This window comes from Musca vetustissima, unplaced genomic scaffold, assembly GCF_032173495.1.
Source record: "Musca vetustissima isolate MV318-11 ecotype Yass unplaced genomic scaffold, APGP_CSIRO_Mvet_v1 utg11521, whole genome shotgun sequence".
NCBI classification, from domain to species: Eukaryota; Metazoa; Arthropoda; class Insecta; order Diptera; family Muscidae; genus Musca; species Musca vetustissima.
This window is the reverse complement of record NW_026876327.1, coordinates 124267-143859: the sequence shown is the minus strand read 5'-3', so window position 1 is coordinate 143859 and position 19593 is coordinate 124267. Positions and strand designations below refer to the sequence as shown.

General features: G+C 38.1%; 1 protein-coding gene across 1 annotated transcript in view; it reads right to left on the bottom strand.

Moving 5' to 3' along the window:
- The window catches only part of LOC133338844 (SAM and SH3 domain-containing protein 1-like), a gene marked incomplete at its 3' end in the record, with an annotated part of 116506 nt that overhangs the window by 49426 nt on the left and 47487 nt on the right, over nt 1-19593 (bottom strand). The window contains exons 6-7 of the mRNA XM_061546952.1: nt 17127-17204; nt 719-775 (exon numbers count right to left, since the gene is read on the bottom strand). Coding sequence (XP_061402936.1) covers nt 719-775; nt 17127-17204 — 135 coding nt within the window. The remainder of the gene's footprint in view (nt 1-718; nt 776-17126; nt 17205-19593) is intronic.

Sequence of the window (19593 nt, the reverse complement as noted above, 5' to 3'; positions counted from 1 at the left end):
AACTTTATCCTTTTGCAGTGGGAAAGTTAGTTGAGTTTGAAATATGTGTGTGTGTGTTCGTCATTCGTTCGTTCTTTCGCTCACTCACTCGTGCAATGCCATACGTAATTGTGGTAATGTGCAACGATGCGTATACGCAACGTTGTCTATTCGATTCGACGACAACGATAACGACGATATATAGAAATTATGTTTGTCGTCTATTTGCTATGAACGAATGAATATTCCTGCAACAAGCTAAAGAGTCATTTTGGAGTCTGTCTTGAGACAGACAGCCAGGCAATCATTGAACCATTCTCACCAACCACCAACCACCCACAATATTTTTGTGACACACATCTCCGGAAGCTACGAAAAAAATCGTGCAACTTCTCTATTACGCACACAAACACTCGCACTTGAATGTGTTTTTTTTTTCACATGATGCTCATAAATTCATATTCAGTTTTCAGAGGAGACGAAAAAAGCAAAACTCCAAGCTAGCAGTGCAATGGGAATATGCGATAACTAAATTATGCATTATAAGGCTCTTCATTATGTCAGGGCATATATGCATCCGGAGCAGTCAGTCAGAATGTTCTGTCTGTCTGTGTGTCGTTGTGTGTTTTTTGGTTATGGTTGTTTTGCTTGGCTGCATACATTTGTTTTCATCTCTTACACACACGCACATAGCTTATAATTGTAGACTACTATTCCGACTAATGCTACTGCCACTTACCTCTTCATGTTCCCGTTGAAATTTCTCCTTTTTACGCATTGCCTCTTGTACTTTTAACTGTAAAAAATGAAGAAAAAAAAAGAAAGAAATGAGAATGAAACAACAACAATAAAATACAATCAGCATCTTAATGACAATAAAGTAGGAAAAACAACAAAATTCAATTACTGCTATTTAGAAAACGAATGGCATCAGCAACAACAACAACAAGAAGTAGCAGCAAAAGAACTTAAGTGTGTATATGTATGTGTATGTGAGTGTGTGTAAAAGTTGGCATAATAGAAGTGATCACACACACACATTTATACATATACATATATTTGGAGATAAATACAGATGGCACCGGTTCTATAGTGGGGATAATTAGAATAGGGAGACATGTTTTTATAGTCACTAACATAAAGCTATCCCAGGTCTTTTTCCTAAGGATAATTTTTTTTAGAAAAAAACGCCTCCATGAGAGCTGAGGCCTGCTTTCTCTAGAGAAAAATGAACTTAGTAGCTTAGTAAAAAAAACTTAAGGACCTGAACAATATTTAAAAAATCTACGCCTATTTTTTTAAATGTATTCTTATAACTAGCATTAAATAATATTTATAAAAAAATCTACGTTTATAACAAGAGCTTCAATCAATGTTTTTTTAATTAGGACTTGAGCAATAACAAAAATTATGTAAAAATATTTAAAAAATAGTTATGGCTTAAAAAACTATCCTAAAAAGCTTACTCCTATAACTGAGGCTGGAAAAAGTATTAATCAAAATACCTATACTAATAAAAGAGAAAAGAGATTGACTGACCGATATAACGATTCGTCAACGCCCAGACGAAACGGCTGAAGCTAGAATCTTGAAATTTTGGGATAGCGTCACTCTTGGTCCAAAGGTGACAGATAAGGCTGGGTTTTTGGAAATTCGTTCTAGAACGGTGCGAAAAGTACTGAATGTGATACAATTTGTATTTGGCGAACCGGTAGAACTCTGAAATTTGGATTGGTGGTCGCTAATGGAGTTTAGGATAGATGTACCAAAGGGTTTTTAGAAATTCGAACTATAACCATCCAAAAAGTACTAAAATGTACTTAAGTTGGTACAATTCCGTAGCATGTGAATGGATAGAGCTGAAAACTTGAAATTTGGAATGCGAATTAGGGTTGAGATATAAAGTCTATTTAAGGAGATGGTTTTGAAAGCGTGTACTCATGTTACGAAAAGTACTACATGGTACTATATTTGGTACAAATTTAATCTATACTAATAAAAGAGTAAAGTAGAGCTAGAATTCTGAGGGTCACTGATGGGGAGTAGAATAGATATAGCAAAGGACTTTTTGTAAATTCGAACTATAAGTTTCGAAAAGTACTGAAATGTACTAAATTTGTTACAATTTCGTAACATGTGAATGGATTGAGCTAAAAACTTGAAATTTGGAATGCAAATTAAGGTTGAGAAGTAGGGTCGATATGAGGAGAGTTTGGAAATGTGTACGAAAAGTACTATATGGTACTATATTTTTGAGAAATTTGTACTTATATGTACTAAATTTGCTACAATTTAAATTGTGGGTGAATCGATAGAGTTGAAAACATGAAATTTTGATTTAGGATCACTGTGGAGGTGTACGATTGGGGAATGTAGGAATTTTTGGAAATTGGTATTACTGTGTACTAAATTTGGTACAATTTGAATTGTGGGCGAACCGATAGAGTTTGAATCCTGAAACTTGGATTTAGGATCACTGTGAGGGTGTATGATTGGGGTATGTAGGAAGTTTTGGAAGTTCGTACTACTGTGTACTAAATTTGGTACAATTTTAAATGTGGGTGAGCCGATAGAGTTGGAATCCTGAAACATGGAATTAGGATCACTGTGGGAGTTTTGGTTTGGGATAATTAGGAGGTTTTGGAAACTGGTATTATTATGTACTAAATTTGGTACAATTTGAATTATTGGTGAACCGAAAGAATTGTAATCCTGAAATTTGCATTTACATCACTGTGGGGGTGAAGGTTTGTGGTAAGGATAAGGTTTTAGATATTCGTACTACTGTGTACTAAATTTGGTACAATTTAAATTGTGGGTGAATCGATAGAGTTGAAAACATGAAATTTTGATTTAGGATCACTGTGGAGGTGTACGATTGGGGAATGTAGGAATTTTTGGAAATTGGTATTACTGTGTACTAAATTTGGTACAATTTGAATTGTGGGCGAACCGATAGAGTTTGAATCCTGAAACTTGGATTTAGGATCACTGTGAGGGTGTATGATTGGGGTATGTAGGAAGTTTTGGAAGTTCGTACTACTGTGTACTAAATTTGGTACAATTTTAAATGTGGGTGAGCCGATAGAGTTGGAATCCTGAAACATGGAATTAGGATCACTGTGGGAGTTTTGGTTTGGGATAATTAGGAGGTTTTGGAAACTGGTATTATTATGTACTAAATTTGGTACAATTTGAATTATTGGTGAACCGAAAGAATTGTAATCCTGAAATTTGCATTTACATCACTGTGGGGGTGTAGGTTTGTGGTAAGGATAAGGTTTTAGATATTCGTACTACTGTGTACTAAATTTGGTACAATTTAAATTGTGGGTGAACCAATAGAGTTGAAATCCTGAAATTTTGAAATAAATTTGGAATTATTGTGCAGGATCGGTGTATGCAAGAAGTTTGGTGGATGGTTGAAGAAGGTACTTATGGAAGTAATATGTGCTAAATGGAACTAAATTTGGTAAAATTTAGATTTGGGTGAACCTTTAGATCTCGAATAATGAAAATTGATACTAAATGGTATTCAAATTCAATTTATGGTCAATATTATTGTGTGGATTGTTTAGCTTTTCTGACATATGCATTTTTTTGTGAAAATAGAATAATATGTAAATACATGTTTAAATATTATACACATTCGCTAACGAAGTATTATTTGAAACGGTTTGATCAATATGAAATCCGAAACATCTTTAATTAAAACATATTTCTTATATAAAACGAATAATATAACCTGTTTATAACTCCGAAAACCTCGGCAAAACCATCTGTCGGCAACGCCGACTAACACATTTTACTTGTTTTTCTATAAAAAAACTACTTCAGAACATTGAGTATTATAAAAGAGGATTTCAATGGCGAAAATCTGAGACCTCTGAAAAAAAATCCTGAAATCCGAAAATCTTTCATCGGCCCAATAAGAATTTTTTGTATCGAAAAATTGGCGAAAATATCGGTTAAATAGATCCATCACTTCTGGTACCTCCTCGAAAACTGTCACATAATATAAATCAAATCGTAAACCATTTTGTGATCTGATCATGTTATACACCATATATTTAGTGTAAATATCGACAATATAGGTCCATCACTTATGGTACCTCCCAAAGGAAAAACTCCTCAACAATCTGAGGACTATTTCTTTATATAAATACAGATAAAAAGTCCTGGCAAATATATCAAATTTTTTTCAGAAAAAAACAAAGCCTTCTGAATATTATGTATTCTATAGGTCTTTCTCTTATAACCATTTGTTTAACAGAAAAAAACCTTCGAAGAACTATTTTTATATAGAAAAATATTTATCACACTATAGAGGATTGTTTTTTATAATAATAATATGTTAAGTTTTTTATGGTGAACATTTCTTAACATTCTGATACTATATTAAAATAGAAAAATTTCACAATATAACCATTTCCAGTCCTTAGGAGCAAAATTTTTACAAAAAAATAAAATAATAATTTAGACCCTGTGAACTATTTTTTTTCTATAGAAAAAAATGTCAGAAGTGTAAGACAAGAATACTCGTTATAGAAAAATTTGAGGTCTTATATGTCTTTAGTAATATTCAGGGGCCAAAAATTATTCCCACACACAGAAATATTTTTGTGTCATAAAAAATGTATGATCTGTATGGGAACGATTTTTTTTTTTTTTTATTAAAACAAATATGCACGTCTTTGTGACTATAGACAAAATCTACAGCCTGCGGATAACAATTATTTAATATACAAAATATTTGTAATGCTTTCTCCAACCTTCTGAGGATCAATGTTTCTACATGAAGAAATCTCTAAGACTTTATCGACTATTTTATTAGAAAAAAAATCTGAGGACTAGTTTTTCTAAAGGAAAAATAATCCCAGTACTGTAAGAACTATTCCTCAGCCTTCTGTGGATAAAAAATATACCTCTCTCTGAGCTGTTTTTGTCCCATAGAAGAAAATTATGAACCGTAGGGAAATGATTTTTTCTGTAGTAAAAATATTACCAACTCTCCGAAATATTACCAAATCCCTAATATTCGCAATGTATCGAGCAGTAATCCCAAATGAAAATTTTAAGACTCCGTGTCGGATACCACTTTCAAATAGCTTATACCCCATTAATTATCCTTTTTTAAATACAATATTCTATAAGCAAAATATTTTCGCAGCAAAATTACCACCTTACAAATATTTCCTGATTTTTATTAGCCCTTACCCAAATTGCATACACTGTAAGCATATTAAGAGAATGCAAAAGAATGCTCTAAATAGGTATGCTTAGTCATAAATTTATGTGCTACTGCTGCTTCTGCTGTGCCAAGAAGGGTTCCACACCAAATATGGCAAAAGCGGTTATTTTTAAGAAGCTTGCAAACAATACTAATAATAACACCTACCTACCGAACGTTCTCGCCGCACCTCGTGGCATCTAGCAGCAGCTAAAGAACTTTTGTAAAATAGAACAGACAAACACACACACTCATACGCACATCAACCAACCAGCCAGCCAAGCTAGCAATTCAACACAATGTGTCTTAGAACATTTTCTCTTTAGATGTTGTTGTTTTTCTTTTTCGTTTGGTTTGGTTTTTTGTTGTAAATCGCTTGAGTACCATTTTGACACCCGCACAACGCACAACTGTAATTTATACTTAATTAAAATGAACTTTTCCCCACACATAGCAAAAACCGAACTTACAAAGAACAAATAAAAATAAGAAGAAGCAGAAGCAGAAAAAGAAGAAAAAAATTCCAACAACAACAAAAAGGAGTTCAAGCTCTCTAAAACATGGCGAAAGGAAGAAACTTTAAACGTAGGAAACACAAAAAGTGGGAGGAGGAGGAAACTAAGCAGGAACAGAGCAACAAGGAAAATTGCTAGACAGACAGGACATGCAAGGTTGGAAATTTTGGTGGAGGAGAAGAGATGGCGGGATACAAAAAGGGAAGGCAATAACAATGTAAGCCTTTTTTCGCAACGATATGAGACAACGATGCCACTGACGATGATGCTGGGTACGTGTATAGGACGATGACGACGACGACAACAGGAATGGTGTTGCTGATAGCTGATGATGATATGCAAGAAAAGTAGTCGCAAAGTAGCAAAGTGTACTTATAGTTTGGTTATTGCATTTAAATGATAAGGCATTTTTAGAGCATCGTGCTGTGGCAGCAAGAGCAATGGCAACAACAACACCACCACTGCCAACCAGATAACAACCAGCCATCAACAAGATCAACAAAACGCCGACAAGTGTAAAACAATTTACAAAGTGTGCGGTCGGTATGCGCGCAAGCATACCGCATACACTTCGCTCTAACTTACAAAATTAGGAGCTCAAACAGGGAAGAAGAAGAAAAAAAACAATGAAAGATTCTTTTAGGACAAAATGACACACAAACACGGAGGGAAGTGTGTTCACACACACAAACACACAACAGTAATATATTATACCGCACTTACACACACACATAGGAAAAAATAGGACGAGTAGAGAGATTAAAACACTTTAACAACACAAACATTGAAAACTATACATTATGGGAGAGAAAAAACTTGGGTACCGAGCATGCTACAAAAAGGTATCACAGGCAAAAAAACCAGGGCAATTTAAGTACTAGTCAAAGTTGCATATCCTGAACCCGGAAAAAATGCAAAACCAAAGACACACAAACACTCGCCAAGTGCAAAATAAAAATACCAACTTTAAGAGACAACATCATGAAAAGTTTGATGGGAAATAACAACAACAATATTGAAAATAATTATAATTTTTGGGAAATATGACAGGCTAACATGAATTTAAAACGACCTGGTGCCATAGTGAAATGGAGAAATAGGGTGCGATTGGTTAGCCGTGAATATCCTACTTATAAAAAATAACATGGACCGAATTGTGCATCCAAAATCAGGTCCTTATCAGGATTTAGCAGTTGGAGGTCTTGAAATATATATTGTTGAAAACCAAACTTAAGGAACTTAGAAAAATATTCCTAAAATCTAAGAAAAATCGTAAATTCTCAAAACAAATGCAATTTTTATTTGGCCCTCAAAAAAAAAAAACTACCTTTAAGATGTTAAAACAGCAACATTCAAACAATCTGCCCTTCTGATCGCCTTGGAAAAAATAAATTCATATGATCCTAAAAAAATAATAAAAAAAATTTGGCTTCCCGGAAAAATTAGGCTTCGGACCGTTACCTTCTGGCAGCTAAGGTTCGCACCCGTCTTAATGTAGCAGCTTTTCAGAAAAAGAACAAGAATAACGTGAGCGTGAGCAAATCGAGATGTACAGCAGTCATAATGAAATCCGACATTTTACCAACGAGTAAAACACCAATACGGAGGCTTTGGAGCAGGCAAATCCTCCCTGTAGAGATGAAAATTGAAATGGTATATGTCACCATACCATTAGCGTGTTGAGGATCTGGAAGGAGCATTTTGCAAAGCTTTTGATGTGAAATAGTGGTGGTGAAAAAGATGCCCCAGAAGACAAGGTGAGGTCATACTTACTTAGTTGCCTTGTGACAGAACTTTCGTTCCATAAGCCAAGCTTAGAAAAGATTTACAGGCGCGTCGGTCTTTTGCGCAGTTTTTTCAATTGGAAAGACAATTTTCGGCAATGTTGTCTTCGACTTGATCCTTCTATCCTATTTGTGACCTTCCCCTTCTGCGTGAACCATCAGTTCGCTGTTATATGCTTTCTGGCCTGGGGCATCTTCATCCATTCTCACAACATGACCTAGCCAACGTAGTCGCTGCAGCTCAATGGTAGCTCATGGTATATAAAATCTTTGACTACCTCGAAGCTGTAGTTCTCAATTTCGAGTCTACTGGACGTCTTACGCGTTGATATCATCAGCGTGGTCTTCTCGCCGTTTACTGCCAGGCCCACTTCGGCAGACTTCTTCTCAATTTGTTCAACGGTGGCCGTTACCGCTCTCAATGTTCGGCTCATTATGTCGACGTCATCGGAGTAGGCGAGTAACATGTGTTCTTTGGTGTACAGAGTGGTCACACGACAAACTATCACCTTGTCTAAATCCTTGTTCGGTATTAAAGGGCTCCGAGAGGTCCTTTCCGACTTTACCTGCTGATCTTGTGCCTGTTAAAGTTATCCTGCATAGCAGAATTAATTTTTCAGGAATGCCAAACGCAGACATGGCTTTATACACCTCTGAACGGATAGGGCTGTCGAAAGCGGCTTTGTAGTCGACGAATGTGTCGATGTGCACAAAAAAAGAGGAGACATGATGATATGTGTCCACTATATAGGAATAAGTATCCTTCCCATCGCATACTTTATATGATATCCAGGGTGATGTGTGACATTATTGGACCATACCAATGCCTCCTCAGGCTTGGCAAATCCACCATTGACCAGATTTTCATCGTCGACTATAAAGCCGCATTCGACAGTTCAGAGATGTTTAAAGCCATGTCTACGTTCGGCATTCCTGCAAAATTAATACGGCTATGTAGGATAACTTTAACTGGCACAAGGTCAGCAGTTAACGTCGGAAAGAATCTATTCAATACCGAAGGAGAATTCAGACAAGGTGACAGTTTGTCCTGTGACCTGTTTTACGTGCTGCTGGAAAAGGTCATACGAGATGCAAATGCGAACAGAAATAACATTCTGTACATCAAACAGCATATGCTACTCGCCTACGCCGACGATATCTACATAATGGGTCGAACATTGCGAGGGGTAACAGCCATCTTTGAACAAATTAAGAAAGAGACTGTCAGTCTCACAATGGCGAAAAGACCAACAAGAAGGTATCAACACGCAAGACGTCCAGTAGACTCGGACCAACTGTGGAACTTGAGAACTACAGCTTCGAGGTAGTGAACGATTTTATATACCTCGGTACCGCCATAAACCAAAGTAATAACATCAGCTTTGAAATCCGGTGTGTTGGCCAACAGATGCTACTATGGTCTGAGTACGCAAGTCAAAAGCAAGGCCAGCTCCCGACAGACCAAATTCACTTCCTACAAGACGATGATATTACTCCTACTGTTGTATGGATCTTAAGCATGGGTAGTTGCGCAAGCAGATGAGGCAGCTCTGGGAGTGTTTGAGAGAAAAATTCTCCGGAAGATCTATGGGCAGATCTGTGTCGACGGTGAATATCGTCGTCGTATGAACCACGAGTTGTACCAGCTATTCTCTTACATCGACATTGTTAGAAGTATTGAGCTATTGAGCTGAGTCTGGACAAATGCTGACCTAAATCGTCTAGCTGGCATGTAAAACCTTCTATTGAACGGACACGGAATTTTGAACCATAAGAAGGCAAAAGGTTTTTTATTTCCTTAATTAGTATTATGAGCTGCGCCCAACCCTACAATGAATCAACTTTACCCTCCCTCCGAATCATACCGCTCTAAAAAATAACAATAATTGAGAATGACAAGGAAAAGTGCCGCAAAAATTTTGTTAATCAAACATTTGCATACAAGCCAAGCAAGCTGATATGCTAAAATACAGGATAATAGGAAAACCGAAAAGAGAGCAACACACCCAGGGAACCTCAGCGACTTCTATGAATGAACCAGAAAGGGGGTTCGGCAACAATTTGCATCATCAAAAGTAATAGTGCAGCAGATGTGACAAGAACATACACTAGAAGAACAACAAATAGACAGACCGGCAACAGCCTGTGTAAAACTTTCTTTTTCTAGGTCCACAGTTCTGATTTACCGTTCAAATGGCCAAAATTGTTGTGCAAATGCAACAGACAGAAGCCATAGACGATGCAGCACATTTGATGAGACGACGACGGGTTCAAAAAAATTTGCTCAAGCAAGCAATATTTAGTGCAACTTAAAGACAATTTTTTGTGTGATTTTTGTTGAGACGGCAAGCGGACAAACCAACAGGACACTGGGTGGCAGACAGTAGGATATGCATGTGTCCGAAGCAAATAGAGAGCAAGCAGACACACACACAAAAACAAAATGCAAGAACACGTGCAACAGAAAAAAACTCAACCAAATACTAAAACACAGGCACGGTTAACTGCTAAAACCTAAATGTTCTTCTATCGACTTCCTTGAGGAATAAAAACAGCCAAAAAAGGATTCCCTGACCCCTAACCAAACTAACCGTTGCAAAGTCCATGAAACGAACAACGTTGCGTCAAATGGAACGACAGCACATGCATGTTCTAAACATACACGATGCATGTCAGTATCACGCATGATGACGACGACGACGAGACAGACAATGTTGACAAAAAACCAACAACAGCAACAAAAACAAAATAATGAAAAAACCAACAAACATTACAAACGACAACAACATCGTCGTCGCCGTCGTCAAAAAAAGTGGAAGATAAGAGAGCTAAACTTTAAATAAAGACAAAAACCTGCCACCAAAGCAGACAAGTGTCCTGTTCTCAAAAAACCAACAACAGAAGGATGTCAGGTGGATGAGAACTGGGAAGCTGGGTGGGTGTGAGTGTGTGTGTGTGGGAGTCTGGCGTATATGCCTTGCATTTTGTTTAAACAATCTCTGATGTTTGCCAAAGTTAAAGTGTATCCTTGTAAGGCAATTTTTGTTGTTAGACTTTTTATACCCTACACAACTATGTTGTCAGGGTATTATAGCTTTGTGCAGCCCCAAATGTTTGTAACGCCGCGAAATATTGGTCCTAGACCCACCTTTAAGTATACCGATCGTCATATCTCGACTAGCTGAGTCGATCTAGACATGTGTGTCCGTCCGTCCGTCCGTCCGTCTGTCCATTATAATTTGTAAACACGATACAGGCCACAGTTATGGACCAATCTTCACGAAATTTTGCATGTAGGATGGGTTCTGGCCAATGAAGACCCCTATTGTTTTTATAAAAGATCAGTTAATATTTAGGGGATGAAATGGACCAAATACTAAATTTTTGTCGGTTTTTCTGGTCGCTCCAGAGGCCGCAATTATGGCCCAAACACCGCGAATTTTTGCATGGAGAAGGGGATCGGGCCAGAGAATAAGCATGCATGTTTTGATAAAGATCGGTCAATATTTAGCGGGTCAAATGGACCCTGACTTTTGTGTGAAAAATGACAAAATTTGAATTCTATGACATACATATTTACTCCTGGAGGATGTAGACCCCAGGAGTTGATAGCATATCCAAGAGGAGTGGTTGGCGTTTAAATTGATACCAAATATAGTGATGTATCTACTCAGATGTGGGAGTTACAGTCAAATATTTACAGGTGCTTACGTATTCAGATATTATTTAGTAACCCATTACCACATTAGAGGGAGAAATATCGCGCTGATGGCTTTGACATTTTTCATGAAGTTCCAGTTATGGTCAAGAACAACGCCTACAATTTTCGGTGATGATCAGATTAAAATTTTGGGATGAAATGGACCGAAAACATAATTTTTTGTGTGTTTTCGAGTAGAGTATAATCCGAAAATCACAACACAACCCACCGTGAAGGTAATCTGGACAAGTAATTAGAAGGACTGTACTGAATATTCGAAAAAAGTAAGGAAGAGGTGTTGTTAACCTCTAATCGGACAAGAGGGGGCAAATATCACGAAATATTACTCCGACTCGGAATAAACATCCTCAGAAAGTTAGAGTTCGTGGTAGTTGTGTAGGGTATCGTATGGTCGGCCCCGTCCGACTATACTGCTCCGCTCACTGGTTTCATTTTCATTCCTTCTTTTTTTGGAATATTATAACCAAACAAGTGCACCCACACAAACACACACACATCTTCTTTTAGGGCGTTGTGTCGTTTACATGACTTTGCATCTTATACGGCGTCATCGACATCCTCATCACTGCGGATAATATTACGAGGCTGGCTGGCGGGGTGGTGGTTGATGATGTTGATAAAAGGTAAAATAAACAAAAAAAAAAACAACAACAGCAACGACAACAACACAATATTTACATTAAATTTTACTCTAAAAACACTTGACGCAACAACAAATTTCACATATATGAGGGTTGATCGGGGATACAATTATTTAAGGAATTTAGGAAGCGGAACAAAAAATGTGTGGGAAAAAAATGAAAAAATGTCATCCTGGGGAAATAGGGAGAAGAGTGCGATTTTCCAATTAACAGGAAGAAGATGATGAGACATTAAAAAAACGTTCAGATGGTTCTTGAAAAAAATATTCTTGAAAAAAATCATGCCAAAGATGGTACTTGAAAATTTTTCTTTAACAAATCCCCACCGGCTATGGCCCTTGACAAAAATATTCTTTAAAAAATCCACGCCAAAGATGGTACTTGAAAAAGTTTCTTTAACAAAATCCACACCAATGATGGTCCTTGAACATTTTTTTAACAAATCCCCGCCTGTTATGGTCCTTAAAAAAATATTCTTTAAAAAATCCACGCCTTTTATAGTCCACGAAAAAATATTATTCAAAAAATCCACGCCTCTTATTACTTACTTATAAGCCGAGCTTAAAAAAGATTTCCAAGCGTGTCGGTCTTGTGCGCATCACCTCTAATTTGAAAGGTAACGTTCCAAGATGTTGTCTTCTACTTGGTTTTTCAATCTAGTTCCTGGCCTTCCCCTTAAGCGGGAATCATCACTAGGCTCGGTTTAATATGCCTTTTGAGCTGGGGTATTCTCATTCATTCGCACAACATGGCCTAGCCAATGTAGTCGCTACAGCTCAATACGACTGACTATGTCGATGTCCGCGTATAAATTGTAAAGCTCGTGCTTCAATCGACACCGATATTTACCGTCGACGCCGATCGGCCCGTAAATCTTTCGGAGAATTTTTCTTTCAAACACCCCAAGAGCTGCCTCATCTGCTTGCGCAAGTACCCATGCTTCAGATCCATATAACAGCACTGGTAATATCAGCGTCTTGTAAAGTGTGAGTTTGGTCTGGCGGGAGGCGGCCTTGTTTCTAAACTACTTACTTAGACCATAGTAACATATGGTCTAAGTAAACGCAGACATGGCATTAAACACCTCTGAATGGATAGGGCTGTCGAATGCGGCTTTATAGTCGACGAATAGGTGATATGTGTCTATGTGTTTTTCGTGGGTCTTTTCCAGAATTTGGCGTAGAGTGAAAATTGGTCATGGTGGATTTGCCAGGTCTGAAGACGCATTGGTATGGTCCAATAATGTCAATGACCATTGGCTTCAGTCGTTCACACAGCACACTGGATAGCACTTTATATGCGATGGGAAGGAGACTTATTCCTCTATAGTTGGCACATATCGTCTTGTCTCCTTTTTTGTGCACGGGACACAGGATGCTGAGGTTCCAATCATTGGGCATGCATTCCTTTAGCCAAATTGTACTAATCAGCTGGGGCATGCTCCTGACCAGCATCTGACCACCAGTCTCATGCTGCTTTATTGTTCTTCAGCCGATTAATTGATATTCTGACCTCATCTTGGCTAGGTGGTATACATTCTATACCGTCATATCTTATTAGTTCTGGGGTATCTTCTTCACCGCCACTATTTGATACCAGAAGCTTTTCAAAATGCTCCTTCCAAATCCTCAACACACTGTTTGTATCTGTCACCAGGTTTCCTTCTTCATCTCTACAGGAGAATGTGCCTGCACCAAAGCCTTCGGTTTGGTGTTTTACCCGTTGGTAGAATTTCCGGACTTCATTCTGTACATCTCGATTTGCTCACGCTCACGTTTTTCTTGTTCTTTATTCTTTTTTCTGAAACACGTTTCTCCTCCTATCCCTTTTCTCCCGATAATTCTCCATCACATTACGTATTGCTATTTCCAGCAGGGTTGCCCTATACGCTGCGTTTTTCACAGTACCATTACGACACTCCCGATCGTAGAATGGGTTTCTTGTAGGTGGTTTTTGGTACCCAAGTGTTCCTTTTGCTGCAGTTTGTAGAGAGTGGACAATTCTTTGCCATTGTGCTTCTATACAATTATCGTGACAAGAAGTGCTTTCGTCAAGCAGGTGGGTAAGTTGAGCGGAGTAGGCCTCGGCTACCTGTTTTGTTTTCGACGTCGAATTTCCTTTTGGTGTTAAATCGCACCTTTACTGCAGCATTAAGACGAGTATGAACTTTGGCTGCTACAAGGTAGTGGTCCGAATCGATATTCGCTCCTCGAATCGATCCGACGTCTAACACACTGTATGAATGCCTTCCGTCTATCACAACATGATCAATTTGATTTATCGTTGCTTGATCAGGAGAAATCCAGGTGGCCTTGTTTATATCGTGATGCTTGAATCTTGCGCTGCTAACTAACATGTTTTTATGCCGCGAAGTCAATCAGCCTCATGCCGTTGTCGAATGTATCTTCATGAAGGCTGACTGTTCCGACGGTGGTACCAAAGATATTTTCCCTTCCGATTTTTGTATTAAAATCTCCTAGCAGAATTAATGTCATGACCAGGACAGCGATCATATGCTGTTTCTAGGCGCACGTAAAATATGTCTTTGGTCTGCTCATCTTTGTCTTCGGCCGGAGCATGGGCGCAAATAAGACTGATGTAGAAGAACTTCGCTCTTTTGCGGATTATAGCAATTCGCTCATCTACTGGAGTGAATATGGAGAAAAGGTCTTTTATTCTCCTGTTAACCATAAATCCGCAGCCAAATTCATGTCTCGTTTCATGGCAGCTATAATACAGTGCGTAATCGTCTGATTTATTTACGCCTGTCCCTTTCCATCGCATTTCCTGTAAGGCAATAATATCGGCTTTGTAATATTAAAGCGAAAAAAGCGCCTGTTCTGTACAACATGGGCACATTCCAAGTGCAGGTTCGCAGATCGTGGTCATTTATACTTTTGCGTGGGTCGTCAACATTAGGGGTCTTTGGTTTTCTTTTTCTTTGTTTTTTTCATAGTAGGAGGGGTTTTGTGAGTGTGGACAACTAACCCGACGCCTCAACCCATTTTTTTATAGTTCTTATGGGTGAACTTGCGGCACATATTGGCTCACAATTTCATCGGGTGATGAAAATAGCTACCCCAGGAGACACGGCGAGGAGGCCAGTGTCCACAATTGAGATGAAAGAGGGACTAAGATAAGCCTGGGCTTCGCCATGTTAAAGCCAATCAGAGCCATATAGTCCCTAAAAAAATATTCTTTAAAAAATCCACGCCTCTTATATTCCGTAAAAAAATATTCTTTAAAAAATCCACGCCTCTTATAGTCCTTAAAAAAATATTCTTTAAAAAATCCACGCCTCTTATAGTCCTTGAAAAAATATTCTTTAAAAAATCCACGCCTCCTATAGTCCTTGAAAAAATATTCTTTAAAAAATCCACGCCTCTTATAGTCCTTGAAAAAATATTCTTTAAAAAATCCACGCCTCTTATAGTCCTTGAAAAAATATTCTTTAAAAAATCCACGCCTCTTATAGTCATTGAAAAAATATTCTTTAAAAAATCCACGCCTCTTATAGTCCTTGAAAAAATATTCTTTAAAAAATCCACGCCTCTTATAGTCCTTGAAAAAATATTCTTTAAAAAATCCAAGCCTCAGGCCTTAAAAAATACTGTAAAAATTCTGCTCTTTGAGAAAATCCTCTCTTTTTGATAATTTCTCTCTCTCTTCTTCTCCCAAAAGTACCTTTTTCTTGCCCGCCAGTATGGCCTTATCAAAGTGTATATGTCCTTTATTTTTTTGTTGTTGTTGTTTTTTGTTGGTGCATGTGTATCTATGTTAATAATATGTGAGTGTTTTTGTTGTTGTACTCTAAAGAATATTTTTTTTCAAGTCTACTTTTAGGGGCTACATGTGTAATAGCCTGAGACACATGAGAAACAAAGTGATGCTGCTGCTGTTTTAAAAGCACTTGGGCTAGCAGCAATTCCAAGTTTAATGATTTCTCTATGAGAAAACAAAAACAACAACAACAAGTATTTTAACATAACTGTAATAGAAACCCAAAAGAAGAAGATAATGATGGAGCTATAAAAGGCGAAGGCGAACTCCCAGAGACATTAGTTGCGGGTGATGACTGAGGATACAGGGTGGATAGGTACCTCCAAGGTGTTGCCATCAAAAAAACTAAGGTTGTTAAATGATCCTGTTCTGTCTGTCGGCCCTGCTGATGTCCTTTGGAAGTGTTTGTTTGCTTGTCAGTCTGTAGGACTCCTGTCACTATCCCAATGCCTATGCCTGTATTTGTGGGTGAGTGTCTTGTAATCTGTAGTCATAAAGTTTGCTTGCAGTAAATATTATGACACTCATTCATTCAGGGGGAGGGCGGCCCTGGCAGGCAAAAAGGACGATGATGTTGTTGTTTTTGTTTTATGGTGTTATTAATGCAGCCGTTTTAGTTTTTGTACCTTGTAAAGGTAAAACGACGTCAATGAGTCTATTGTTTCTGGTTCGAAACAACAGTTCCAACAGCATCAGCTGGAGCTGATGCAGCTTCGGTTCGGCAGTTGTTGTCACTAAGTGTATATTGATGTTGTTTCAATGTATGCAAGGCGTTATGTTTTGTAGTTTTCTAGAAATACATTTTTGTGTAATAGTAGTGGTTGTTGTTGTCTATTCTCTGATGTCGATGTTAATGTCGTTTTGTTGCTGCTACTGTTTTGTCATTAATAATGAATGCGGAGAATTCAGCCTCCGTCGACAACAAGTGGATGTAGCGGCAATGAACTCTTAAATGTTAGTTTCTAGTCTTTTGTTTTGCCTGAAACCTGTAACGTTTAGTGTGTTGCACTACAACAACATCAAGAAAATACAGAGGAGATACATGCCGTAAAACTTTGCACAATTTTGTGTCCTATGGCATTACATTATCAACACTACAGATAACAACACATATCCTTCTTTTTGCCGCCTTATGAATATGCGAACGGCAATATATCGCTATATGTCTGATAGGAGTCAATGATGAAGGCTATAGATAGGTACCGAGATGGAATATGTATATGTACGTATGTCGGTATGGAATCTTTAGTCTGCTCTGATGCTCTTTGGAGTGCATAATAAGATTTCTATCATTCACCTTCACTTCACATTACAGCAGCCATGCACACATACCGCAGGGCAGTAGCATGTTTTAGTTCCAGTTTTTTTTCTACTTCTTCTTCTTGTCATGCTGTTGTATACCATAACAGAACCCAATTTGTGTATATATCTGTAACATAACAACCCAAAAAACAAAATTGTTTTTATGATACTTACCCTATGGATTGTCTCCTCAAAACTATGTTGATGGCCACCATTTAGGGTTTGAAAGTGCCGTAAACGTTCGTTTGCCGCCTGCAAAGGGAAAAAGGGAGAGAGATAGAAACACCATTAGAAAACATTATACAAAAACAAAAATTGGAGTATGAGTAGAGCTATGGCAAAAATATGATAATATCATTATTTGTTATGCTATATATGCTTCCATAGTTAGTTAGCTACCCATCCAGCTAGCTAATGGAATTTTTCAGTTGAAAACATAAATGCATTTTCAGTAGAGCAAAACTGGAAAAAAGAAGGTATCTACAAAATCTATATCAATGTATGACCTTTAAAGAAGGACAAAAATGTCTTCAAGATGTGTGGTTTTATTCTTGAAAATCAGATATGGGGGGGTTTTCTACGGCAAGACATTGGAAATTATTTCCTCAAGTGTTAATTGAAAGTAGGATGACCTTTTATGAGATATTTTTACAAGTTTTAAAATAAAACATGTTATGAAAATTTTTGAAATAGTTAAAGACAAAAAATTAATTAAAATTTAGTTTACATACAATGAGGCGTATAATTGATATTAATTGAGAGAAAACCTTGGCGTATAAGCAACAAAAGGTGAGTAAATGTAAATACCACTTATTAATGGTATAAAGTAGTGCGCTGCAGTAGACTTTTTGAATTAACTCGTATGGCCTATAATAACCTTCAATGAAAAATTGAAGGTTATTATTGCCCCAATTGCCACAAAAATAAATTAAATTAGGTCACGTGATATGGAGCGTATTAGTGATAATAATTAATGGAACGCATAGGCGTATGAGTAACATAAGATGAGATTACATTGGTACGTTGGTGGCGTAGGGGATGATAGATACCAAGCAACGGCTCTGATTGGCTTTAACATGGCGAAGTCCAGGCTTATCTAGGTCCCTCTTTCATCTCTATTGTGCACCGCGGGGAGGTCAGTCCCCGCGGTGTCACCTGGTGAGCTATTTTCATCACCCGATGCAATAGTGAGCTAATATGTGCTGCGAGTTCACCCATAAGAACTATAAAAAAAATGGGTTGAGGCGGTGGGTTAGTTGCCCACACTCGGAAAACTCAACCTACTATGAAAAAGCAAAGAAAACGAAAACCACACCCCCCTAATGTTGATGACCCCAGCAAACGTATAAAGGACCACCATCCGCGAATCTGCACTTGGAATGTGCGCACGTTGTACAGAACAGGAAGAAGTACAAAGCCGATATTATTTCCTTACAGGAAATGCGATGGAAAGGGACAGGCGTAAGTAAATCTGACGATTACGCCCTGTATTATAACTGCCATGAAACGAGACATGAATTTGGCTGCGGATTTATGGTTAACAGGAGAATAAAAGACCTTGTCTCCAGATTCACTCCAGTAGATGAGCGAATTGCTATAATCCGCATAAAAGCGAAGTTCTTCTACATCAGTCTCATTTGCGCCCATGCTTCGATCTGCCCAAAAATGGGCAGACCAAAGACATATTTTACGTGCGCCTAGAAACAGCATACAATCGCTGCACTGGCCATGACATTAATATTCTGCTAGGAGATTTTAATGCAAAAATCGGAAGGGAAAATATATTTGGCCCCACCGTCGGAAAATTCAGCCTCCATGAAGAAATATCCGACAACGGCATGAGGTTGATTGACTTCGCGGCAGCAAAAAACATTGTAGTTAGCAGCACCAAATTCAAGCATCTCGATATACACAAGGACACCTGGATTTCTCCTGATCAAGCAACGAGAAATCAAATTGATCATGTTGTGATAGACGGAAGGCATTCATCCAGTGTTTAGATTGATCGATCTGAGGAACGCATATCGATTCGGACCTCTACCTTGTGGCAGACAAGGTACGCATCCGTCTTAATGTTGCAGCAAAGGTACGATCTAACACAACACGAAAACTCGACGTCGAAAAGCTGCAAACCAAAAAGGTTGCCGAGGCCTACTTCGCTCAACTTACCCACCTGCTTGACGAAAGTACTTCTTATCCCAATAATAGTATAGAAGCATAATGGGAAAAAATTGCCAACTATATACAAACTGCAGCAAAAGCAGCACTTGAGTACCAACATCCGCCATCAAGAAACCCATGGTAAGATCAGGAGTGTCTTAATGCTACTGATGTGAAAAATGCAGCGTATAGGGCAACCCTATAGGCAGTAGCAACACGCAGTGCGATGGAGAAAAGGAGAGAGGAGAAACTTATTTTCAAAAAAAAAAAAAAAAAAACAAAAAGAAGGAAGAACAAGAAAAACGTGAGAGTGAGCGTGAGCAAATCGAGATGTATAGGAGTCAGAATGAAGTCCGCAAATTTTACCAACGAGTAAAACACCAAACCGAAGGCTTTGGTGCATGCACATCTTCCTGTAGGGATAAAGAAGGAAACCTGGTGAGAGTTGCAGACAGCGTGTTGAGAATCTGGAAGAAGCATT